Here is a 26,856-nt window from a genome sequence, read left to right as displayed (position 1 = left end):
TTTTTTTTCTTATAAATTATTATCCTTAATGTTAATTTAAAAAAAAGTATTAATTTTTTTTTAATGAAAAACTATAGTTAAATTTCCTGGTTTTCAAAGTTAGTTCAAAGCAACAAAAATCATGTTTTGAATAATTGAAATTTCAGTGGATAATAAACTTTTAATATTTGATTATACATATATTTATATAAATATTTATCTTAACAGGTGATTGTTTTACTTAAAATTTAAATACTTCCAAATATACCTGTGAATAAAAAAGATGAGCTTTGGCCAAAAATCGGCTTTTGGGAATAATGTATTTGGTAAGTATTAATTAATTTTTTGGTTTTTTAGTTACAAATAAAATGGTAGTTTTATTTTTATTAAGATAAGAAATTTAATTATATTTTGTATGTATCCAGTTAGTTTAAAAAAACAATTATAATTAATATTTAATAATTATAAATAGTTAAAAACTCTAAACAACCTTAATTATTTATATCTGGTTAAAAATTGTATTTTATTTTTTCAAAGCTATAAAACTTAATGATTATACTTATTTGATTAAAGTTTTTAAATTGTTTGCCCCTAGATTAGACAGCTATATTTAGAAAGTTAATAAATAAGTTTTAAATATTGTTATTTTTTTACTTTTTACTTGAATGAATTTAGTAGATGAAAGTTTCTGTTAGTATTAGTTGAAAAACATTCTATTATTTTGTTATAAAATTTATAAACCTATTATAATTTTTTCTATCAAAGTTATTTTGTTTTAAAACAGGAAACAACAGTAACTCTGGAGGGTTGTTTGGTAATAAAACAAATACCGGAGGGGGTTTGTTTGGAAACACAAATAACACTTCTACGTTTGGATCTTCTGGAGGTATTTTTCTTATATTCATTTTCAGTTGAACCTTTCATAATACAAGTTATTATGCTATTTTAGTATTTGTGATATGTTTTAAATAATAAGTTATTTGGAATTTTGTACAAAAATTCTGAAATAATTTATTGTAGCTCTTGTTAAATAAAAAACTGAAATTAGTTAACTATTTTAGATTAAAATTTTTAATTTCATTTCTCTGAGAAACAAAACAAATGTTTAAAACTTTAAAAATTCACAACAGGCGCGTTTGGAGGAGGCAGCAGCAACGTGTTTGGAACGCCGGCCAGCAAGCAGCAGAGCGGAGGTTTGTTCGGTTCCACCAACAACTCCACGTTTGGCTCGTCGAACACCGGAGCTTTCGGCTCCACGTCGGCGTTTGGCGCAAACAAAACCTCAGGGGGCTTGTTCGGAGGTTCGAGCACCAGCAATGCTTTCGGCACCAGCTCCGGAGGCCTGTTTGGGTCTGGAACCACAGGTGGGAATGTTTTTTTTGAAAATTTTGAATTCTTGTTGAATGGTAAATTGTAGTTATATTTTGTTTAATAGTTAAACTCAAGTTTTTGTTTTTTTATACATATAAATTTTATCTGAGTTCAAATTCTGTTGTACAAATTTTTACCGATCTAACTTTCTTGAGACAATTATTTATTTGAAAATATAATTTAAGTTTGGTTAAATTTTGTATCTGTTTTAGATGTAATACAAAATTAAAAGTTAGTTTATCGTTTGTAACAATTTTTTACAAAATAATTATTGATAAAAATATCATTTAATGTGTTTTGGTCCATTACTATAATCTATTTTGAAATTATATGCATCGATTTTGAAATTACTTATCTAGGATACTAACTACTAAATCTTTTTTATTGAGATAATACTCTAAAAGAAGTTATATCTAAAATATTCTGATTTTTGAAAGACTCTCAATTTTGTTGTTTTTGTATATATTCTAAAATATTTTATAAGCTACTAGTTTTTTAACTTTTATTTTAAAAAGTATTTTTTATTTATCAAACCTTTGTTTGAGATTAAAGGTTTATTGTAACATTAAAAAAAATTGTTTTAACTTATTGGTTTCATTTATTTATCACTTTAATAAATTAAAATACTTTTAAAAAACAGTTTTTTGAAAAAAAAACACACTTAACAAATTTTTAAAAAGTAAGTTTTATTATAATTTAGAACTTTGCTAGTGAAGATTTGTCTTTTATTTCATATTAAATAAGTAAGATTTCAAAGTTATTCCCAATATAACTTTATTTTATATAACTGTAAGTTATAGTATTGAATCACTTTATTTTAATTTTATTTTAGTTTTAAGCACACAGGTTATATTTTCTTGGAATTATTCCATAAAGTCGTACTACAGTGTAGTTTTTTATTGATATTATTCTCTAGTGAAATGAGGTTTTTATTTGTATTTGAAAATAAAAATCAATATTAAATGTTATATATTTACGTTAGCAACTTTTATTAATTTTATAGATATTAAAATCTTTGTTTCTTACTTCTTATCAGTTGCAAATTTTTTCAGGTATGTTTAATATAGTTTAGGTTGATATGATATTTAAGGAAATTGCATCTGTACTTTATAATGTTATTAGTATAATGCTAAGTTAAACTTAATTATGCTATTTTATCATATTCTTTCAATTTTAGATATATTGAATAAAGTATTATAAAAGAAGTTATAAAACAAGAAAACATAAAATTAAGCCATAAAAATTAAAGTTTTTATTTTTTTTTTTGAAATTTTTTAATTGTCAGAATAAAATAAGTAAGTATTTATAGATCTTATAAAAAAACGTTAAAAACCAAAATACAACGTTAGTTTCATGAACACATAATATATATTTCTTAAAAGTAGTTTTTTACTGTATTTTTTAGATTCTTGTAAATAAAGGTAAACTTAAACTTAGTAAACTGCATAAAATAATTTGTTTTAAACTTATTAAATAAACAATTAAAAATTTTCACAATAAATGTTTTTTATGTTATTTTTATACAATACCAAGTTTTATTATAGTAAGTATGTTTGTTTATACACTATTTTACACATATTTTAACAAGTTAAAAAAACCTTTGTGTTTTCGGATAAAAATATTACAGGATAAAACTTATTAGAAAAAAAGATGTATTCATTTTATGTGTTTACTTGCATACAATTTGAAGTTAAACAAGGTACACCTTTTAAAATAGTAACAACAACAAGTCCTATTTCCACTATGTGACGTCATAAAAAGAAGCCCAGTTATTATATTAAACTTTTTTTATAAATAACGTTCAAGTGTTTAATCTCATGTTTTGATTGTGACTTCACCATAACAAATCGAAAACACACAGGCGGCGAAATATAGCTCAAACCTTATACATTTTGCAATAAATTGAGAATATTTATCTTGTGCAAATATCTGATAAATTAGAACTGCACCAAAGTTTGTGTTTATTTTCATTCATACAACTTCACAACAACCGTTCAAAAACAGGCGGGTTCGGCTCATCCTCGATGCCGAACGGGACGGGGGGGACGAAGTTCCAGCCGGTGAGCAGCCAGGAGACAGTGACGAGGAACGGGGGTCAGCAGACGGTGCAGACGCAGCACAACGTCATCACCGCCATGAAGGAGTACCAGGCCAAGAGCTTCGAGGAGCTGCATTGGGACGACAAGCAGGCCAACAGGAACGGTTCGTTATATTTTTAAATTTATTTATTTATATCGGTTATTTATTATTTTGAAATATTTTTTGGGCGTTGCTTTGTGCACCAAATGTGTTAGTCGTGTAGGTTTAGTATGGTGTTGTTTTTGAAACTTGTTGATAAAAAAAGTATGTTTGCTGAAGTTATACCTTAAAAAGTATAATGTTTATACAACGAATTAAAGTTTTTATTCAAATTATGTTTTAGAAATCTGAGTAACGAGTAAAAATGTTAGTTGTTTGGAAATATAAATTTATATTGAATTTAACTTGAAGTATTCCTTCAATAAATATAGATGTTCTTGATTTTGTATGTTGTTTTTATAATCAGGTTTATATATATAGTGTAGATTGAATGCCATTTTGAAAACTTTTCGTAAAAAATAATAAGTTAGCTGTAGAAAAATTGTCTATGTGCATAAATTTAATAAGTACGTTTTTGATAGCACTTTTTTAAAAGTAATAAGATGGAATTAGATTCTATAATTTGTGTAAGTTAGCAAAGTGTTAAATTTTGTTTTAACAACGCCAAAAGTTAATTTACAACAACTAAAACCGGAAAAAAGTGGTAATTAATATTTTTGAAGGAGGCACCGGCACCACTGCTTTTGGAAGCAGCACCGGAAGCACGGGTTTTTCGTTCGGAAACAACCAGAGCGCGAGCAGCTCGGGAGGCCTTTTCGGCAACAACACGGCGAACAAGGTTGCAAAAAATATTTTAAAGATTATTTGAAGTAAAATTTGTTTTTCACTGGTTCGTTTTTATATTTATTATGAAATTTATTATTTAATAAAGCGTAAAATTGGTTAGTTTTTGACCAAACTTGCATGCAACATTTTAACAAACCACTGAAAAACCAATCAACAGTCGGCGTTCGGAACGACGAGCCAATCAGGGGGCCTGTTCGGAAACTCCAGCACGAACAACCAATCGGGAGGCTTGTTCGGGTCTTCCGCCGCCAAACCGGCGTTCGGATCAACTGCGACCTCCAACACCGGCTTCTCATTCGGCAGCAACAACCAATCAAATTCCACTTCGCTGTTCGGAAACTCTTCCGCCGCCAAGCCCGCCGTTAGTGAACGTTTTTGATGTTTGTATATTTATTGAGTATATGTATGTTTTATAGTTTGTTTAAAAACTTCCCAATCTTTTTGTTGACTGACTATAAGTGAAGTCTAAACTGAAGTTAAGTTTTGTGAGAAGTTTTATTACATATACTTACTTTAAGCTAATAAATTTTGCAATGAATTAAAAGTTTTTATTTTGAATTTAATGAAAAACTGTTTCAGATCTACACCAATACTTGTTTTTTTTTTATATCTTAGAATCCTATTATTAAAAAAAAATTAATACAACATATAGATATAATTTTATATAATACAGTATTTTATTACAATATTATTTTTTATTATTCTCTTGACACTAATTTTTAAGGTTTTGTTTTTCACAACAAAAGCATGTTGCGCTAAAAAGTATTTAATTAATTAAGAAATAACTTGTTTGTAAAGCTTATTTAAACCAAGTAAGTTTAAAAAATAAATTGAAGAATGAAAATATTTAATGCGAATTATTCTACTTTTATTATTTAAGTTAAAAATTTAATATTAAACTATTAAATAAGTTCACTTAGACAGTTAAAATTTTATAATTTTGTGTTGGTATCACATTTCAACAAAAATATGAAATGTTTTGAGCAAAAACAGTTTTTACCGTGTTTAAGCTATTACCTTTATTGTAGGGCACCAGCTTGTTTGGCAACACCGGTAATTCAAACACCAGCGGTGGTTTGTTCGGAAACACTAACAACACCAGCAACAACACCTCGGGTGGACTGTTTGGTAATACAAATACTGTGAGTTTATATTTTATTTTTGTCAGCCTATTGTATTTGTAAGACATGTGAGAAACAAAGTAATGGTACAAAATGCACGAATCAAACTTTCTCTTACACTTTATGTCTTTTTCGTTGTAAAGCGCTTATATATCCTATAAAATTAACAATCTCAGTTACATTTAAATTAATTTATAAATAACAGTATTGATATTTTAACATTATTCTTGTTGATAAGTGTTATCCGAAAAATTTTCTACTAAACTTTAATGTAAATGCCAAAAAGTATTTGTCGTTATTTTTAATATAAAATTTAGATTGAGCAAGCGTAGTACATTTTTATGATACTAACTTACTAATTATTTATATAATTTTTAGAGCGGAGGATTGTTCGGCAACAAGTCGACGGGGTTCGGAACTTCTACCTCTACTGCCTCCAGCGGAGGATTGTTCGGAAATTCAAAGCCGGCCGCCAACGCGGGAGGGAGCTCACTGTTCGGAGGATTCGGAAACACCAACAACACCAACACGGGTTTGTAATAGTAGTGATCTACAATGCTCTTTTCAATGTTTTTTAACCAAGAATTGTTATTGATCAGAAATTTTTAAATTTTCAAGTTATAAAAAATTAAGCCTGTTAAGTTTACTTTCTCAGATTTGTTATAGTGAGCAAAATTAAAATGCGTTTATAATATATTTTTTTAATATAGCTTCTCACGCAGCATTATTTATGATTATACCAGAGATTTGTAAATTATCATATTAAAAACACCACAAAAAATTAGGCTTGTCAAATTTCTTACAACTTCTAACACAGTAAACATTTTCCTTATTCAGGTTCTTCTTTGTTCCATAGCTTTCATGATATATCTCATTAAAAATCATATGGTATTATTGTTGTTAAAATTTTTATATTAATTAATTATTTTGTTTCTTAACCTTCCTCGTTCAGGTTCTTCCTTGTTCGGCAACACGATGGCCAAACCGGCGTTCGGCACTGGAAACACGGGCGGGAGTTTGTTCGGCAACACCAACACCCAGAACAAGACCGGCACCGGCCTGTTCTCCGGCTTCGGCAACACCAACACTGCGGCCAGTTAGTTTCAACATGTGTGTTGATATATTTTGTAAGTAATATAAGTGTGTTGATGTATTTTGTGAGTGAGATGAGGGTTATAACATTTCGTTAACATGTTGTAAATAAAACATTAATATAGCTTGCTTTAAAACACCAATGAGCTTATCTTTTCACAAAATAATTCAAATACTAAACTTTCATTATTTTTACAAAAAAAAGTTAATCAAAGTAACTTAAACCCCAAATATTATTTCTTTAAAAAGTTTTAAGCAATAAGGTTTTCATTATTTTGTATATTTTTAATTTTTGGATACTTTTGTTTTATTTATTCTGTAACCTACAGATGTAGGTACCTTTAATACTAACTTAACTTATACTAAATAATGATACTAATAATACTTAGGCTACTCTATATAAAACTAGGCATGACATGAGTTAACATATTTTATATAAAGAACAATTGCAAACACTAACAAATATATAAAGAACATCAAATTTAGAAAATACTTTAAATGTGGTCAAAACCTTTACACAAGATTTAATCTAGCAAGAATATACTTTAAGAATGTATAAAACAAAATACGATTTAACTACTTAGAATGTAAATAAGAAACACTTATAAAAACAATACTAATCAAAAAATACTTTATAAAACACAAGAAAACAATACAAATGTCTATTCTTCATTATCATGTTTATTGCAGCAGGCTGTGGCTAGAATCTCCCCGTCTGTCTGTTGTATCAGCTTATATATAACATTCCCTAACTCAATATTGCATCAGGGTTTCTGGTCTGCACTTTATTTTCTCTTTTTGTCAACTGTATTAAACTTGCATCAGTATAAAGCTTGACCTTGCGAGCTTTCTCTTAACGCTTGGATGAACTTTTAGCTCAAAACTTCCAACCAAATCTAAACAGTAATCAAGTGCAACTTGATATCCTGTTACAATTCATTTATTTTTTAACTTTGATTTACAATACATTCATTTTTTAAATTCTTTTTTTAGATTTATTTAGTACATGATTTTTTATTTCTCACTGCAGGAGTGTTCACCACAGCATTGTATTGTTTTTAATAATCTAAAAAATGAAGTAACTTAACAAACCTCAATCATCAGGCAAGCCGGGCGGGCTGGGAACGAGCGCGTTCAGCTTCAACACCGGCAACACTTCGAACACCAACAACACGACGGGCTTGTTCGGGGGAGCCGCCAGCAACCAGGCGAACCAGGGGAACCTGACCCTGCCCTCGCAGAACCAGCAGCAGTCGAACGACCTGCTGCAGGCGCTCATCATGAGCCCCTTCGGCGACTCCCCGCTCTTCCAGAACAAGATAAGCGACGAGGACAGGATCAAGCAGGTTTGTTGGTTGTTTATGTACTTGTTGTTCGAAGGCAGTGGTTATAAAAACAGTCTTTCGCAGCTTTTATTCAGACGGCTTTACACTAAATGCGACATTTTAGTAAAAATTTAGAACAGTATATTGAGCGTAATTAAACTTTTCAACTCTCACAACGCTCTGTTCTTTTGTGTTTCGCTGTTTATTTAAACCCAAGCTTGATTGTTGCTCCCAACAGCTGACGAAGCCGACCAACCCGTTGGCGCAAAAGGCGGCCATCCAGTCGCCGATATACAGAGTGAAGGCGGCCCCGCTCAAGCTCAACCGGCCCAAGTTCGAGCAGAAAACTAATAGTTCGCCCGCCAACGGAACCAGGCACTCGCTGTTCGCGGGCTTGAACGACGACGACACCATTTCTTCTGTCAACAGAAGCACTTTTGTGCCCAGGTACAGTTGTTTAGAGTATTTTATTAACTTTTAAACTAAATTTATAGTTAAAACTTTTAATTGTTTGAAATATTTACTTGAATGTGAAAATTCAGTTTTTTTTTTAGCACTTTCGTGCTCAAGTACATTTTGGTTTAACTTTTTTTTATACATCTTTAAAAGTTTTAAACGAAGTGCTGTATAAAGTTTGTTTTTATTACTTTTTGTTTATTAGTTTCTCTATGTTTGGGAAAGGGTTTGTTCTGCTTTGAAAAAATTTTTACTAGCAAAACCATTTGTACTTCTAAATAAAGTTTTTTAAGTTTATTTTAACATTTTAAAAATACATCTACATGATAGTATTTATATCTGTTAACATTTTCTCATTTAAGTCAATATTTCAAACAACTCAAAATCTTTAAAAATACTGCTAGATTATATAAAAAAGAACTCTAAAATTTTAATGATTTAAAAATATGATAGCAATGGCGTGCTTTATGTTTAGTATAGGTTTTAAATAATTTGAATATTTTGTTTTATCATGTCATTTTTTGAGGGTATAATAATTTAGTTATACATCAATTAATTATATTTTAATAACTTTATAATTTATTCGCTTGCATTAAAAGAAAATAGTTTTGCTTGATTCTAACAAATGTTAACTTGGTAATAAAGTTTACATACAATAGATGTAAAGTATATATTTAACAGTATAGTCTTCTAGCACTCCGTGAAAATAAAAATTAGTACACTTTTTCAGTCGAGCCTGTAACATTTTAGTTGAAAAATATTTAGCTTAACATGTTCACAAAACTAAATCGCTTAAAATACTTGCAGAAAGAACATAAAGAAGTTGAACTTGAAGAACCGGCCCACCGCGGAATCCATGCTCAATTCATCCACAACAATCCTGCAGATGAACTCGCCGAGCGTCAAGTCGTCCACGGTGTTGAGCAGCTCAGCGCCTTCTACCAAGTACGTTTGAAATAATTTTCTTAATTGTCTCGGTAAAGATAATAAAAAGCGAATTTACTATTCTATTTATGTTAGACTTTTGTTTGTTTTATTATTATTATTATTATTATTAAAGCAAGCTCTTTACTCTGTAAAATGAATGTTTTTTATAGTCAACACGAATAGTAAACTATTTCAGTTTTAGTTTTATCTTATCAATTGCAGTTTTTTGTTATAATCTATTGTGTTCAGATGTGAAGCGTTTGTTTAATAAGTTTTACTCTTGTTTGTTTTAGCCCAGAACCGAGTGTTGAGTCGTCCACAGACGTTATCAGTTCGGCGCCATATCAAAAGTACTATTCTTTTTTGATGAGTAGAATTTGTTATAGTAAACATTTTTTTTAACATACTCATTTAAATACTGATGATAATGTTTTTTTAAGTCGAATATCGACTTAATTAGTTATCAGATCAAAATATTTTCTAGAATACTTCGTGATCTTTGTAAAGCTAATCCTTTTTTTTGTTAAATGTTTTAAATTGTAGTAGACATTAAGTTTGAAATTTGATCTCAAATTTTAGCTATTTCTGCTAAAATTTGTTTTAGTTACTTTAAGAGTTTTCTCATAAATGGTGAACTTGTTACTTAATTTTAGTATAGTAAGATAATTCAAATAATAACAACTTTTTTTTTTCTCTCTGCACAGTCTTTACGATGAATCTTTCGTTCGCGGTTGTCTACCTATGAACTGGTTGTTTTTTATTTAAAATTTCTAACTTTTACTAAAAAGTTTAAATTTAAAACTAAAACATGAAGGTAGGCATTAGACTTAACTTTTGCTGTAGAGCTATCAAACGTAACCACCTTTTAAAAATGTATGTTTAGATTTTATGTTTTTTAAGTTAATAAACTAAACAATTAAAATGTTACAGCAACGAAGCGACTCCGTCTGAGACTTCGGAAGCTCCAAAACAACAAGATGTTAGTTTATTTGATTTTTATCTTTAATTAAAACAACTTGTACAAGCATAAATTAATTTGTTACTAAAATTTAAAAACAACTTAGTCTGGTTGAAAAAGTTTAACATCAAAGACAAACTTTTATTTTATTCTTGATACCTAACTTGCCACTGCTGATTTGTATTTGAAATGATAAATGAGCGCAAGAACTTGAAAACTTTATTTTAAATCAACTGAATATATGTTTCAAGGAGAGCGGGTTGGACGACACGCTGACGCAGCTGAAGGTGAAGAAGGCGGACAAGAAAGCCACTAAGGACCCTCAGGTGGAAAAACTACCGCTTCAGGACAAAATTCCGCTCAACTTGGACAACGTGCAAGCGAACGGGGACGCTAACATCGAGGTGAGTTGGAATAGAATTTACTGAGATTTATATTTTTTACCATTTTTTTTTCGTTTCGAGTTATATTAAGCGTACCACGTTTACCAACAAAAATGTTTTTTCTGAGTTTAAAAAGTTCAAAATGCGTAATCGCAAGAACCACGCAGAGCAGCACCTTGATTTTTATACACCGATCAAAAATATTTTCAAAGTGATTTTTAAAAGTCAAATGTCAACAGACGGAGGAGAAGGTCGAGCTGCCGGCGGGAATAAAGCTGACTCCGGGCGGCGGATACTACACCAAACCCGCGCTTGAAAACTTGAAAGATCACGTCGACGCGGAGGGAAGGTGCGTGGTCGACGGGTTCACCATTGGAAGAAAAGGTGTGAACTAAATTTAATAAAGTTATTTGAGTTATACTACGAGAAATCTTAGAATTAATAAAATTTATCGTTAATTTTTTTGAGGATAATTTGCTAGTTTGCATTTTTAATGTAAAAAGTTAATATTTTTCTACTTGAGATGATGCTAAGTTTAAAATTTAAGTTAAACATTTTAATACTGGGTTACAGTATGCTTTAGATTTATGTGACTTATAGCTCAACTTGTATTGTAGTATATTAACAAAAAATGTAATTTCTAGCTAAATTTTATGTTAAATTTTTTTTTTTTATAAAATTATGTTTTGTTATAAATTATATATGTTAAAGTTTATATTTTGTAAAAGTTCAAAAAAAAAAGTTTGTATCAACATATACAATAAGTAGTTGGTTGAGATTTTTTCAAAACTTTGAACAAACACCAGTAATTTTCAAAAAACCAAAAATCAAATATTCATCACTATTACAATATTACATCTAAGTTGCACTCAAACTCATCTTAATCCACAAGTGAAAGAAATTTTTATTCATTCTAACATATTTTTCCGAACAGACTACGGTTCGGTGTCGTACAAGGGCAAGATCGACATAAGCGGCATCGATTTCGACGAGGTGGTCGAAATAAGGAGGAAGGAGGTGACGGTTTATCCCGACGACAGCTGCAAGCCGCCGCTGGGCGAAGGCCTCAACAGGTTTGAACTAAGCTCTATAATAGTTAATAGTATTTAATATAGGTTCGACACAAATGAGCTAGGACTTTTTAACCGACAAAAATATTAAATTGTTGTTGGGACCTAACAGGTTGGAAGCGCAGTGAAAATGCAGACAAATGTGTTTTGTTTATGAGTGAAAAATGTGTTCTTTAAAGACGTAAGTTTTTTTTAAACTGACTAAATGAACGTTAAGGTTTTTATTTGCAATACATACAAATTTCAAACTTACACGGGATGCTTTTTTTAGCTCTGTACCTAAATCACAACAAAGTTTTCAAATTAAGGCCATAGGGGGGGGAGGGGAGTAAAACACTTTTTTTTACAAAAATTAACTTTGGCTTTTATATGAAAGCTTTGAATACAAACTAAAAGCCAGTTTTTATAGAATTCAAAAATATCATTTAACTTTTGAAATATTTATTTTTTGTAAAAAGTTTCCGATACAAACGTATGGACCGCAAATTTTTCGAGGTCAATTTTCTCGGAAATTTTAAAATTCACTATAATCTATCTCTTCCTTTATTTTCAAGCAATCTTCTTCAAATTTTCAGGAAATGTTCTTTATTTTAAAAGAAAAAACATTACTTATGAATTTAAATAATTTAAAGAAATAAAAATTTTATCACAAAAATTTAGAATTTATTTTTTTTTTACAAAAAGTTTTAATTCCAAAGTAGCGTTTTTTGTTATTGTATGAAGATTAGACTGTGAAAGTTTGAAAAAGATTGCATTAAAAATGTAGGAGATATATTTTAAATAAGATAGTCTTTTTTCGCTGTTTTAGTTTTCCCTTCCCATGTGGAACCTATTATGCGGCCCAACTTTGACTGGTCATATCTCATAAAATAATTTGAATTTTTTTAAACGATAAAAATTATCTTGAAACTTTTAAAAACTATATAAAATAAGATTGACTTGTAAAAAACATGACTTACTCCCCTATGGCCTTAAATTCAAAATATCAAATTTTCACAGTACTCTTACTTAAAGTAATCATTCCACAGCCCAATGTCTTAGATATTGTCAGCTTATTGTGAGACTATAGTCTGAGCTCGTTCGACCAGTAACTCAGATTAACAAGTTAACACACTTCAAGGGAGCTCTGCAAGTCCAAGAGATACTCTTTAAAATGTTCACTAAAGATAATAATCTTATAATTTTGTTTTTCTCAGTAAAGCTTTAATACAAACGTGTTAGAATTTTTTAACAGACAAATATAAAACATTTAAACTATTTTAAAAATAAATTAAAAAGTAATTTATTTTAAAAAGTCATTTTCAATCATTTTAAACACTTTGGAAAGCCAAAGCGACGCTGTTGAAGGTGGATATAAGTTATCAAAAAAAAATGTATTTATTCTTTCAAAAATTTATTTTACAAACTAAGTTTCGGTCAAAGACCTCTTCAGTGCTTAAATAAATCTAAAAAAAGATTGTATAAATAAAGTTTGTAAAATAAATTTTTGAAAGAATAAATATATTACTTCTCCTCCAGCAGTTGAGATCTCTCTATTTGTTTTCTTAAAACCAAAACATATTATATAAAAAAAATGTTTAAAAAAATCAAAAATTATCCGCACAGGAAAGCCGAAGTGACCTTGCTGAAGGTGTGGCCGACGGACAAGGCGACGAGGGAGCCGGTGAGGGACGCGGGCAGGCTGCAGGTGATGGGGTGGCAGCAGAAGCTGGAAAGCGTCACCACCAAGATGGGCGCCAAGTTCCTCGAGTACAGGGAGGACCAGGGAAAATGGGTGTTCCAAGTTGGTTTTAACATATGTGTTTTTTTATTATGATTTAGTCAGTTTTTGAAGATTGATTTGTGCTTGAATTCTATCGGAGTCCTCGTATCTGTATAACAAAAATATTTTGGACTTTATTTGCATTCGATGTAGGGTTGCCATAAACCCTGTGCGAACATGGAAATTTAAACAGAAGTCACTAAAAAACATAGAATTTTAAACAATTTTTACTACATGTAAAACAATGAAATTAAGATAACATACAGAAAATTTAACAAATACAACTTTTTGGTGTTATTTAAGTTTATATTTACTATAAAACACATTAATAGCATTACAGTATCGATTTTAGTTTTTATACTGTTTAAGATTTTTATAAATTATATTTAATGTTATACTAAAGATAAATAAAATAACTTGTTTTATCAAAAATTTCTAAGAAGTTCAGAAAATCTGGAAACTTATTCGAAAATCTATGCTAACTATGTCTATAGTAAAGTGAGTGTTTGAAATAATTTACAAAAAAAATTTACGTATAATTACTTGGCCTCGTTTATTTCTCATTTGTGTTTGTGCTTAAGTTCGTGTGTAGCGTCTCAAATGTTTAATGTAAAATGCATTGAGTAAAATATAAAGAAATAAAAACATTCGGTCGATTTCTTGGAAACTTTTAAGCTTTTGTACGCTGCGCGCAGCCTCGCGTTGTTTAACCTTGCAACTATTGATTTGTTTGTTGTGTGTATGGCCTTTAATGACAAAATAAAGAAATTTTTATCAATACTTTTGCTTATCAAAGTCTTTTATTTATTAAAGTTTTTAGCTCAATTAAACTAGATTAACTTTTTTTAATTTTTTTTATTTATACTTTAAGTATTACACAAAATAATTTTGAATCTTACCAAACTGTACAATCAAAATAATGAAAGAAAGGTTTTAGTTACATTGATGTAATTGCCTAGTTGTTTTGCTTATTATCGTTAAAAAGAAAGGTTTAAAATAAGTTGTGCAAATTAGCATTTAAAAAATTAGTTTGTACAGTACAATAATTTAAAGTTTTTGTACTGTACTCATCATTTTCATCAGTATTTTTTTCACAGTACAGCTTTTTTATATTTAGTATTTATCAGTACACTGAAATTACTAAAATCATTAACTAATGAAATAACTAATCATGAAATAACTAATCATGAATTTTACAAAAGAAACGAATAATTGACCCAGTGAAACCACACAGGCTGATTAGCCAATCACCACTCGAATTTTTCAATCAACAAAAACAACGTTTCAGGTGCAACACTTTTCAAAGTACGGTCTGGACAGCTCAGACGAAGAAGAAGACTCGGACAAGCCTCAGGAGAAGAAGAAAGAGCAGAAGAAGGAGGCGGGAGGCGACCAGCCGAAGGAACAGAAAAAAACAGAGGAGACGGTGGCGGGTGGAAAGAAAAAGTCGGCTCTTTGGTCGACCGAGGGAGGACCTCCCGCCGCTGCCGAGAAGAACAAAGCCGAAGTTCAGAACCAAGGTTTTTTACGCTTTCTCAATTTTTTTTCTTGTGGGGCTTCTTTTTGTGTCAATCGTCCGGAATAAACACTTAGTTTTAATTTTCAAGTTGTATTTGTCTTTAAAATTCAAAAGCCTTACTATGATAAATTGTAGTGCCTTTATCATAAAAACTTGCTAAAAAAATTAGAAAAAGTGTATTGTTAACGAATTTAAACAAATATTATTTAGTCGTTTTACCAAATTTAAAGCATTATCATAAAAAAAGACTGAAACAAGAAAAAAAAAAAGTTTCTAAAAGCTAATCTTGGTCGGTTGAAATCCCAACTTTAACTTAGTTTTGTTTACAAATCTGAAACTTTTACGTTGTGTTGCATATTAAACAATGTCCAAAGAACTAAATTTTTAAGTTGTAGTCAGGATTCTGAAATTTCAATATTACTTATAAATGATATTTAACAAAATTAAAACCAACTAGAAATTTAAAGACAGTCAATGCTTAGCAAATTTGTGTTGTTAGTTGTAAAGGTTAATTTGTATATTTTTGAATAAGGAATTAGTTTGTGTTGTGCATAAAGTTCATAAAACTGTTTTGCTAATTACTTGTTAATAGTTTTTTTTACTAACATTTGGTTAAGTATTTTAAAAACATAATAAATTAACTTCTAATTCAAACATAGTAGTATCTTACTAAAAATGTTTGTTTATTTAAACTTAAAAGTATCATAAGTTTTATCTATCACCTAAAGCTCTCACTTTTCAATTTTTATTTTAAATTATGAATAAATACACAATTTTTTAATGTATTTAACGGAAAGATAACAAGTTTTTAATGAGATCATATATTTAAATGTGAGTTTTACAACTTTTTTTAAACACTTATTTGTACATTCTTAAAAAGTACTTGGTATTTTTGTCTGCACATCCAACTTCAGCTCATAACTTTAAAACAATTAATGTCATAGATGCACTTTTCCCTGAAAGTGCATAATTAAATACCGTTTTTTTTTCAAATTTCAATACTTTATATTTTTTAGGATATTTTTACAGTAAAAAAAATTGATTATAATGTTCATATTAAAAGACTTTTATTAATTGAGTAATCGAATACTGATTAAACGTTTTTTAAGGCATAAATTTCTTTACAAATTTAACTGATAATTCATATGCCTCTCAAAAACTGGTAAGTTAAACTAAAAAAAAGTATATTATTAAATTGCTTTATAAACTTACTTACTGAGTTTTAATAAAAGAAAGTTTTTTATTGCTAACTCCATATGTGTTAATTTCTCTTGACGTTATCTATTCATTAAATTATAATTGCTGTAATATATAGTATAATTGACTAAACCAGGGTTTCCCGAAATTTATTTTCAAATGGCTTCCTTTAAAGATAAAAAAAGCTATACCCCCCAACAAAATTTCTTAAAAAACCTACCATTCTATACGACGAGGACCTTTTTTTATCTTCATCATCAATTCCAGAATATCTAAAGTAAGTTTCAATTTATGACCTCATAGTCCCTTAGATTTCTGTAATGGCTCAATTTGGGAAACCCTGGACTAAACACTTTAAATCCTATACACTTAGTTGTTTTTAACTTAGAGAGGCTCTGCAATTTCAGCTTATATTGTGTACAATGTACATGTTTAATGGAATTAGATATAATTTAGTTAACCAATTAAATATAAGTATATTTAATTAGTTTATAATAGTTTTACTTTAAGTATACATCTAAATCAGGGGTCGGCAAACTGCGGTCCGCGGGCCAAATGTGGCCCTTAAAGTCAAAATCTGCGGCCCGCGAGCTCCTTTTCAGCAAAAAATATACATTTTAAAAATAATAAAATTATGTTTGTGTAATAAAAAACTTACATTTAGGCTCTTAATTCAATAAATACTAATTAATTAAGCTCTATTATTGCTTAAGTTGTTATATTTTTGATCTTAAATAGTATTTTTTTAATTTTTACTAGAATAGTTTTAGATAAATGCGGCCCTCAAAGGTTTTTTTTTAAATAGTGCGGCCCGCGAGCAAACTTTTCTAAGAAAATTGGCCCTTGAGTCACATAAGGCTGCCGACCCCTGATCTAAATAAATGTATTTATTTGCTAAAGTATACTTAACTTAGTCTTTTAAGTTTTTTTTTATTTTCTGTAGAAGTGAAACAACTGAGCTGCAAAACCTTTTTTTAATAGTTGAAATTGTATAGTATAATCATAACGCCATTTTATAATATCAAATGAAATAGAATGTGAAAAGATTATTATTTGAATTACAATAAATTTTAAATGGGCTAAATCTCTTCTATAAGCGTTATAAATTAATTGAAAATTTATTAATTCAAAGCATGTATATCCTAACTTAAATACTTTTACCTCATCCGCAACAACTTTCGATCTCAACAGTTTAAAGATAAATATAAATAAATAAATATCACATCAGTTGACCAGTGCGGGGACATGGAGGTGACGGCAGCGCCACCCAGTGGTAGTTTTATTTCAGCCACGAATATTTCCACTGCTAATTTATCCACAATCCTCACTTCTCCGAGGATGCACGCGCTGGGAATCGACCAGCACAAGTTGCAGGTAGCAGGAAAATTTATTATTTATTTTCAGTCGATGGTTCGATTTTTAGTTAAAGCAATAGCAACGGTTCTGGTTTATTTTGAATAAATAATAATGTTTGAAAAAAAACTTGGCTTTTACTATGGTGCTTTCATTTAAAAAATAAAGCTTTTAGAAATTTTATTGTTTATATTAAGCCGTTTGTGCTATTTAAGTATACAATATTTGATCTTTCGTTTTTGCCATAAAACTAAAGCTATTTTAAATTTAATATCTTTATTTGCATCAAAATTTGCTTGAGTAATGTAAATTAGCGTATTCCTCTTAAAGGACGCGCAAAAATCGTTATTTGCCGACTTTGACGACAACAGCATGGATTTCACCGACAGCATAAGAATAGAAAACACCAAGATCGAAAGAAAGTCGCTGTTTTCCAACTTGAAGCTGAGCCAGTCTGTAAACGAAATGAACACATCAGGGTTTGCTTGTGTTTTTTTTCTGGTGATGTTTTTAAACTGTAGATTTTGTTTAAAAGTTGAATACTTAATTAATTTTTAAGTGTAATTCATTTAAACAATTAGTGTGAGTAAATAAAACTACAATTGTTCTCAAGTTAAACTATAACAAAAATAGAACATGGAATTTCCTTTGTATTTTTAGTTAGACATTTTTTCAAAATGAAGTCTAATTAAATAAATATTTAAACAGAATTGGAGAAAAGATTTCTAACACAACAATGAACCACAGTTTATTGGATACAACTAAAAACGTTCAACCATCTATGTAAGTTTTTTTGATCGAAATTTTAGCGGTTGAAGATTTTTTTTAATTAAAAGAATCAAATAAAGAACTTAGCCAGTATGTAATTTGTTAAAGTTTTATATTTCATTCTTTTAGTATTAACAAAGTAGTGTGAATATTTAAGTGTTTTATATTTTTGTTAAATCAATAAGTATTGATTGAATAAACAGAAAAGTCAGAAAAGAAGTGGTGAAAAAGCAAACGAAGCGAAAACTTCCGACAATGTGCAAACCTGTTCGTACAATAAAAATACCTGCAACTGACGAAGATAAAGAAAGGTTATTATATAAAAAACTACTTGAAATTTATTATTAATTTTTTACAGAGCATACATATTCTACAACACAATTAGTGGCTATAAAAAAAATTACATTGTTGTAATGACTTTTATAATAAAAAGTGTTTTTGAATATACTTTCTTGCATTCAGTCAAACCGATCATGGATGGGTTTTTCGTGTTATTAACAATTAAGTATTATTAAGTAGATTATAATATAATTTATCACATATGTAATTGAAAACAAGAGATAAAAGTTTATTTTTATCATAGCTCAAACTTTCAACTGCAGTAATTTACAGCGTCGTAACGGACGTCTCAGAAATGCTGGGCAGATCGTTCAGGGTCGGGTGGGGGCCGAACTGGACTTTGGCGAGCACGGGCGCGAGCTCGCAGCAGAAACCACCGGCAAACAACACCTCGCTGTTCAATTTCTCCATACACGAAAAGTTTGTTTTTGTAATTTCTGCTTGAATTTGAGCAATGACAAGGTGTTTTTTTTTTACATGTTTCGAGATATTTAATAATTTAAGAACCTGAGGTACGTTTTCAATTTGAGTAGTTGAACTCGGTATTTATTCATTAAAAAAATACTTTACGTAATAATTTTATTTCCAAAATAATAGAAAATTTAGTAACTGCGAGCTCACTTATATACTTTTGTTTTAAAATAACCCTAAATTTCACTTAGAGAAGATTTTTATAAGCATTAAGACAAATGAAAAATACCAAATACATTATTTAAATCCTTAGACGTTTTCTATTTATTTTTCCTTTTCTCAGGTAAACAATTCCATCTTCAGTACAAAACTACCAAAAATTTTAACTAAAACCCCAGTATATCTAAGTTTAGGCCGCAGTGTGGTTCAGGATAAGCATTAAGCTAAATACAAGAACACGAAAAAATACATGCAAAATCACCAAAAATTGAAATAAAAACCCGATTAATCCAAGGTACGAGCAGCAGTGCGGCGACTTCAGCGTGCAGTTGAGCTCAGTAAGCGCCGCTCCCCACCTCAATACAACCACCACCTCCTGCCTGCCCTACCTCGAGTGCGCTTTGAGTCACAGCGAGCTGAAGCATGACGGCGAGGGGAAGCTGCCGTCGGTGGTCCCCCTCGAAGGAAACAAGCTGGCCATGGAGTACGCGGAGTTTGCGCGGGAAGAGTGGAAGGACGTGGACGAGAACCATCCGGATTCAGGTTTGAATTTTTTTTTTGCATAACCAGAACGGGCTTAAGTTTGAGTTGGCTAGAACCATTCTGATTCAGGTGTTGTTTGTAGAAATATGTACCTTATGTAGTTTGTATAATTAAAATGGCGTTGAGTTTATATGAGCTTAAAGTTTTATAACTTCTCTCAATGCAGTTTAAAACATTTACATACTAACTAAAATCGCAGCTCAATCTCAAATTATTTTTCACAGGAATGACCCACGTTAGGAACGCAGCGTTCACGTTGCTGGGGGCGCTGTGGGGCGACGCGGTGCTCGACGACGGGTCCACGCTGTCGCCGTGCCGACCGCGGGAGTGCTCGCCGAACGAGGCGCACCAGACGAGGAAGGGCAGGCTGATCAGGTGGCTGATCGAATCGATCGACGCCGACAAGGTGGCCGGGTTGAACCTCGGTTGTGATGATGGTGAGGAAGACAGCTGCGCGCTGATACTCAAGTACTTGCTGGAAGGAAACGTTCACACGGCCGTCAAAACCGCCGTTTCTTCCGGTTGGTTTAAACTGTGACGTAATATTCATCACAGTATTATATATGATATTGTATTAATGAAGTGTTTTTTTGGGTGTTCTACAAAAGATGAGAGCATTAAATTTATCTTTGTATTTGTTAATGTTTGTGTGAATTTTATTTTATTGTTAATATTGTAAACGTTATGGCATCATTTAATACATAAATTTTTAAAGCTCTCAATCGGTTGTTCAAACAGTAAATAAATTAAAAAAAAAAGTGACTAAAATAAGTAATTTTCATAAAAAGACTTGTTATTAAAAAAACAGTTTTGATAATTTAAATATTATTAATCTCCATGGTTTAGAACATTATTTGACAAATCTCTGTTGAGCTTTTTTGCTACTTAGATAGTTTACTGTTAAGCAAGCAATCATAACAAACACTTGTTTTAAACATAGTACTAGTAAAACTCAGCAAGTGAATAGATAAACTATTTTTACAAGTATCCGTTTAACTCAGCAAATAATAACAGTTGTTAAATATTTTGGATTCAAAATTTCAGTGAAAATTTCAAACAGGAAACGGCCGGCTCGCGCTGCTGCTGTCTCAGGTCGGGGGAAGCCCCTTCTTCAAGATGGCAATCGACAAGCAGCTGGTCGAGTGGGAGAGTTTGGCGGTGGACGAGCACATAAACCACAACATACTCAAGATATACTGCCTCCTAGCGGGTAAACCGGTTGGTTGTGTTTTACGTTTTGCTGTAATATTTTGAACTCGTTTATAAAGTTTCAATTATTTATTCGTGATATGTACAGTTTTCATTCTTAGCTATGAATTTAACGTTTGTTTAGAAACAATTTGTAAGTGATAGTATTTTGTAGGCTTGTTTTTGTATTGAGCTAATAAGCATATGTCGCTAAAAATTATTAGAAAAGTGTACAAATATAAACTTTTTCGTCTATAATTGCATTCGAAAATTTTATAAATGTTATTTTATATATTACTAGGTATTGTTTTTTAGTTTTATTTTTTTCAACAGTATTTGTCGCTATTGTATTGGTTTTAAAACTGAATTAGTGATAGTAGAATAGTATAATTAAAACTGTACTTCATTTAGGGTTTATTACGCCATCACGCTTATCTAAACATTAACATTCCTCTTTAAATATCCAGCACAATGCTTTAATGGTCAAGATTTATTTATAAATACTTTATCTGACTGGCCTCACAAGTAAATCAATAATTCAATTTTAGTCATGATATTAAACTCAAGTATTTGAACTTGAAAATTATTTCCTTAATAAATGAAGATAAACAGTAATCTATCTATTAAAGTATTTGATTTTTTTGTTTCATGCATAACCTAAAATGTAAACTTGATAAAATGAGTACAAAGTACGGCCTTATTTATTAAGTTAAAGTTTTTTATTGTTAATAGAGTAGGTTTTATAAATCTCACACAATAAATCCTATATTCACCATATAAACTTTAAGCTACGTATATGAAATTATCATTTTGTTACTTAATACTAATCAATGACAAACCAAATAATTTAAGGTCAAATTCAAAAATACTATTTGCTTATCTGGAATTATTTTTACAATTTTTCACTTTTGCAGCGTTAACCATCCAAGACTGCACATTTAATTGCACTACTATTTAAATGATTAACAACTTGAAGTTGTGATTACTTTTTTTAATTTGTTTATTATTTATATAGAATAATTGAACTGTAACTCATTTCGTTATATGTCAATGTTTATATTTACACTTGTTATGGTTACGGATTTTTCATTGTTAGTGAAATAAGCATAATGATTTTTTATTTATTAACAACCAAATCATAAACTATAGAGTCAATCATTTAACTTAACACATGTTAGCAGTTGTTACAGCAACTTGAGTGTATCATGCATACTATAACTTTGCTCTGTAGAAATTGATTTCTTATCATTTAATTAATACATGTTACCAGTTGTTACAGCAACTCAAGTGTATACTAGAACTTTGCTCTGTATAAGTTGATTTCGTATCATTTAATTAGCACATGTTACCAGTTGTGGCTGACATCTAGTGGCGATTGCGTGAACACGTGCGACATGATCGATTGGAAGAGGTGCTTGCTGGCCCACCTCATCTACATATCGGAATCGCCCGCCCCCCTCCACAACTCACTCGAAATGTACCGGAAAGCCTACCAGGTTTGAAATTTTTGAAGCTTTTATTTTAAGTTAAAGTTTTTAAATATAGGTTTATTTTAGCGGATTGATTGCTAAAAGTTATTTAAAGCTTCAAAATCTTCAGTATAAATAGTTTTTACTGCCTGTAGTTTTCAGAACAAATCTAGTACCATTGTATATAACTTGTGTTTTGTCTTTCGTTCACAACAAATGTTAATAAGCACAAAAATTTAAATTTTAAAATTAAATCAGTTAAATATGTGTACAACTAAAGGGTACGAGCGATCACGGAGTCTACTGCGCCGCCCCACTGCCCTTCTACCAGGAGAAACTGAAAGATTCGTTCGCCTGCCTCAGCGAAAAGGAAGAACTCGCCTTCGAAGACGTCTGTTACCAGCTGATATCTCTCTACTGCGACAGGTTTGAATAATAAGTGAAATTTGACTAAACGTTTTTTAATATTTGCAATTTTATAATCTAGTCATTAATCTCTACAAAAGTTAGAACAGCTTTAAAAAAAAAACTAAAAGAAAGTGTTTCAATAATGTACGTTTTAAGCAACAAAATAATTTGTTTGGTGCAAACTTATTTTTTCAGTTCGTTACAGTTTTATAAAAAGATAATTAATTTAAAAATATTATTTGACAAATTTACTAGAAACTATGACAAATTGACCATTTAAATTTATCAGAAAAAAAGTTTTTAAAAACATTTCAAGTGGAAAAACTTTACAAAAAAATAATTAACATAAAACCTCAAAATTTTCAGGACTCACCCCGTGGACAAGCTGCTGTCCACCCCTTCCGCCGTCCCGCACCCGCTGGACCACCGGATGAGCTGGCAGCTGTGGCGGGCGCTGACCGGCGTGACCAACGCGGGCGCGAGCAAGCTGGACGACCTGCACGTCAGCTACGCCAACCAGCTGGAAAGTTGCGGTTTGTGGCACCAGGCCGTCTTCGTCCTCATGCACACGTCCGATCAGGGGTTGGTGTTTTGTTAGATTAATTTGTTTGTTTGTGTTTAGATTGTTTTCTTATTGTTTCGTTTTTTTTTCGATAAGCTGTGTGAAACAAAACTGTGAAAATTTGTTTTCAGAACAAAGTTGTTTTTTAATTGGGATCCGATCAGGGGTTTTTGTTGTTAGGTAGAACGTTAATATTAGTGTTACACAAAATAATTGACTTTCAGATTCTATTTTATTATCTATTTAGATAATATATGATCTTAATTTACATGTAATTAAATTTTTTCAGTTATATTTTACTCACCAACATAAAGATTCATAAGAGTGTTACTTAAACTTTTAGAATAAACAATTTTCCACAGAGAACGAGAAAAACGTGTGCTGGAAGTTATAAGCAGAAATGTTCAGGACGCCACCCAGGTTTGTTATTAATGTTTACAAAAATAAATAAAAGTAATAATAAATCTGTCTGTTTTATCATTAATAGGTATTAAACTTTCTAGTGATCAATAGATTGCTACTTAAACATCCTTTTTTTGAGAGTATCAACTCGCTGCTAAACCTTTCCGATTGCAGGAACAAAAGGACTTTTTGACGGGAGAACTGCGCGTTCCGGTTGAGTGGCTGCACGAGGGCGAGGCGCTGGTGAGCAAGTTGCTAGGCAACCACATGAAAGCGGCGGAACAGCTGATCAGCAGCAAGCTGTACGGGATGGCCCACGACGTCCTCATGAAACACGTTGCTCCCGGTATGAACATATTTTCTATTATTTTTGCGTTAATGAATAATTAACTACAATTATTTTATATAGTCAGTTGTGGTTGGTTCATTTTTAATCATTTAAAAAAAGTTTCATTTGAAATACAGCCGTGTTAGAAATGTATAAAGTAAATTGTACACCGTTTATAAAAATCTTGTTTAAAATAGGGTTTAGGGTTTATGAAAACTCAACCATAAAAATTGATTGCGTTCGTTTTTGTGGTTTTGAAAAACCGACCAACTTGTTATCAGAATCCCTCATCAACGGCAGTTACGACGAAGTGAAGCGGCTTTTGGAAGCGATCAGCAGCGACGCGGACGTCGGCACGATACCCGACTGGAACATCAGCGGACAGATATACCTCTGCTACTTCAACTTGCAGGATAAAGTTTCGACCTTCAAAAAGGTTTTTTTCTGATTTTTTTTTTGCAATCGCTTTTTAGTAATAGACGTCGAGTTATGTTAGAATTTGATATTCATCCAGGGCGATTTAGAACTGAATGACGAAGGTGCGATCGCGTCGTTCATGAGCGAAGTCAGGCTGCTCTGCTCCAAGGTCAGCCAGATTCGGTGCGAAAATTCCGTTGACAAGCTGGCAAAGTCTGGTTAGTTTACAAGAACTTAATTTTTTATTTGTAGTTGTTTTTAAAGGTTTTGAAAACAGAAACGTTCTAAAAATTTTCTTATACTGTTATTATTTAAGATTTATTTAAATCTTAAACAAAGATAGCTTAAGTTTAACACATCACACCTTAAATTTATAATTTAAAATAAAAATTTTAATAAACATAATCAAACGTCAGGCAATTTCTGGCTATTTTTGTATACTAATTATTAAAAAGTTTTTTTTTTCGTATTCCACGTTTAAATGATAATGTCGCATAACTAAACAACGAATATTTTCATCATTTAAAGACTTATGATTTATAAATAATTCGCAAATCGGTCCAGGACACAAGTTAATTGTTTTTACTAGTGATTTTTTCCCCTGCATCAGTAGATACAAAAAATAAATTAACGATGGTTTAAAAATCTACCAGTTTATTGCAACATTTTGTTCAAATTAATTTCGGACAACCGTCCTTCATCAGTGAACTATTAAAGACTTATGAACATTTATTTGCAAACAATAAAATACTAATGTCATTTTTAATGAATTCTACTTATTTTAAAATTTATAGCACATAAAGCATAACATATAATTATTTTCATCTACAATCAAATGAAATCATACGCACAGAAATAGCCAAGAACGCGTACGAAATCCACACGATCCTCTCGAGTATGCGGGCGGGAGGGTGCGACTTGTATCAGAACGTCAAGTACTTCAGGGAGCTGAAGATGTCCGAAGACCTGACGCTCACCGGAGTTTACAAGCTAGCAGACGACCACATCGTGTCCTTTGATTAGTACGAATCTATAAATATGTACATTGTGTTAATATCACATAAATTAATTACCGCTTTTAATTTCCCGTTTCAGATCTTTATGAAAATTTCCCACTGATTTTATAGTTTTTGCCAATGTTTTAAGTTAATGAAGTATAAAATTTATTGAACACTCGAGGCAGGTTGGGCGTTTTCTTTCTTGATGTTTTTGGTGCAAAACTTGTATTTTTGACTCTAGATAATTTGTTATTGATTTTTAAATCATACTGCAAAAATTGAATAAAATGTGTAAGTTATAAAAGTGCTGGGTTGATTTATTATAACCACAGTTTCTTTGACAAAGCAGTGAGTAATATATACATGAAAACATAAATCTGAGTTAGTAGGCTAAATTAGCAATATAATATATATTCTTTGTTTATGAAAAGTGTTTAAGATTTCAATGTATATTTTTCAGTTCTTTAGTAATAAAATATACTTTGTTACAAAATTGGCTATAAAAAATGAGTGTACTAATTTACACAGTTGATAAGTGATCAGTTAAAATGAAAAATATCAATAAATTATAGACAGTATTTTTAGTTTTATAGTAACCACGCAAACTCAAAATTTCGTTTATATACGGCAGCTCAAAACTTTAGCTTAAAATTAATGTTAGGAAAACCAAGTTTTCATTTAATGTATAAATAACTTAATTTAAAATGAAAAGTTTACATATCAGAAATAATTTTGCAACATTGTTTTTGACTAGCAATAAATTAGTTAATTTAAGAATATATTACAAAAAACATATATACCAACATAAAATGTACAAAAAAAATGACACAGAAAAGGGTATGGTTTCCCAAGTGGTCATATTGTCCCCTGGGGACTGTAATTTAAAACTTACTCTAGATGTTCTGGAATTTGTGATGAAGAGCAAAAAAGGTCATAGTCGTGTTTAAGGCCAGTTTTGAAACTTATATTAGATATTCTGGAGTTCATGATGAAGAACAAAAAAAATGTTTTAGTTTAATTTTTTGAGAAATGTTATTAAAAGGGGCCATTATTTCCTCAAGGGTACCTTATTAAAAAAAAAGTTTGAAAAACCTTAGTGTATATGAATAAAAACTGGCTGATAAAAAAATAAACACCAAATTAGGCTCGATACTTTTATGTAAAAACTTCTTGTAGATAAGATAAAAATTTTGAAATATTTTCAATCATTAGATAAATAATAGCTACAACTTCTATATAAACATTTTTACGCTCAAAGAAAACATCGGCTAAAGTGTAACAGACCATAGGCCGGACTTGTTTATGCCGTAAAACAAGCTCAAGTTAACATTAAGATTTCTACATATTATTTCGAAGTAGTATGACC

General features: G+C 30.5%; 1 protein-coding gene across 1 annotated transcript; it reads left to right on the top strand.

Annotated features, from left to right (window-relative positions):
- The first annotated feature begins 205 nt into the window (after positions 1 to 205).
- Positions 206 to 25,776, top strand: LOC145843401 (nuclear pore complex protein Nup98-Nup96-like). Its single transcript, XM_082950877.1, has 34 exons — positions 206 to 305; positions 764 to 865; positions 1,110 to 1,343; positions 3,355 to 3,552; positions 4,152 to 4,267; positions 4,433 to 4,636; positions 5,304 to 5,417; positions 5,775 to 5,928; positions 6,349 to 6,492; positions 7,593 to 7,834; positions 8,052 to 8,260; positions 9,077 to 9,214; positions 10,127 to 10,175; positions 10,406 to 10,558; positions 10,777 to 10,921; positions 11,472 to 11,610; positions 13,213 to 13,390; positions 14,658 to 14,889; positions 17,314 to 17,459; positions 17,769 to 17,917; positions 18,147 to 18,221; positions 18,410 to 18,517; positions 18,819 to 18,965; positions 19,471 to 19,718; positions 19,943 to 20,239; positions 20,779 to 20,936; positions 22,259 to 22,402; positions 22,656 to 22,801; positions 23,150 to 23,365; positions 23,708 to 23,765; positions 23,922 to 24,093; positions 24,357 to 24,511; positions 24,590 to 24,710; positions 25,346 to 25,776. The coding sequence occupies exons 1-34, from the start codon at positions 263 to 265 to the stop codon at positions 25,513 to 25,515; spliced, it is 5,304 nt and encodes a 1,767-aa protein (XP_082807003.1). The 5' UTR covers positions 206 to 262; the 3' UTR covers positions 25,516 to 25,776.
- Positions 25,777 to 26,856: the final 1,080 nt, after the last annotated feature.

The sequence above is a fragment of the Thalia democratica genome, chromosome 8, assembly GCF_965202585.1.
Source record: "Thalia democratica chromosome 8, ktThaDemo2.hap1.1, whole genome shotgun sequence".
In the NCBI taxonomy this organism is placed as follows: Eukaryota; Metazoa; Chordata; class Thaliacea; order Salpida; family Salpidae; genus Thalia; species Thalia democratica.
The sequence above is the reverse complement of the archived record's forward strand: the minus strand, read 5'-3'. Positions and strand labels throughout refer to the sequence as shown.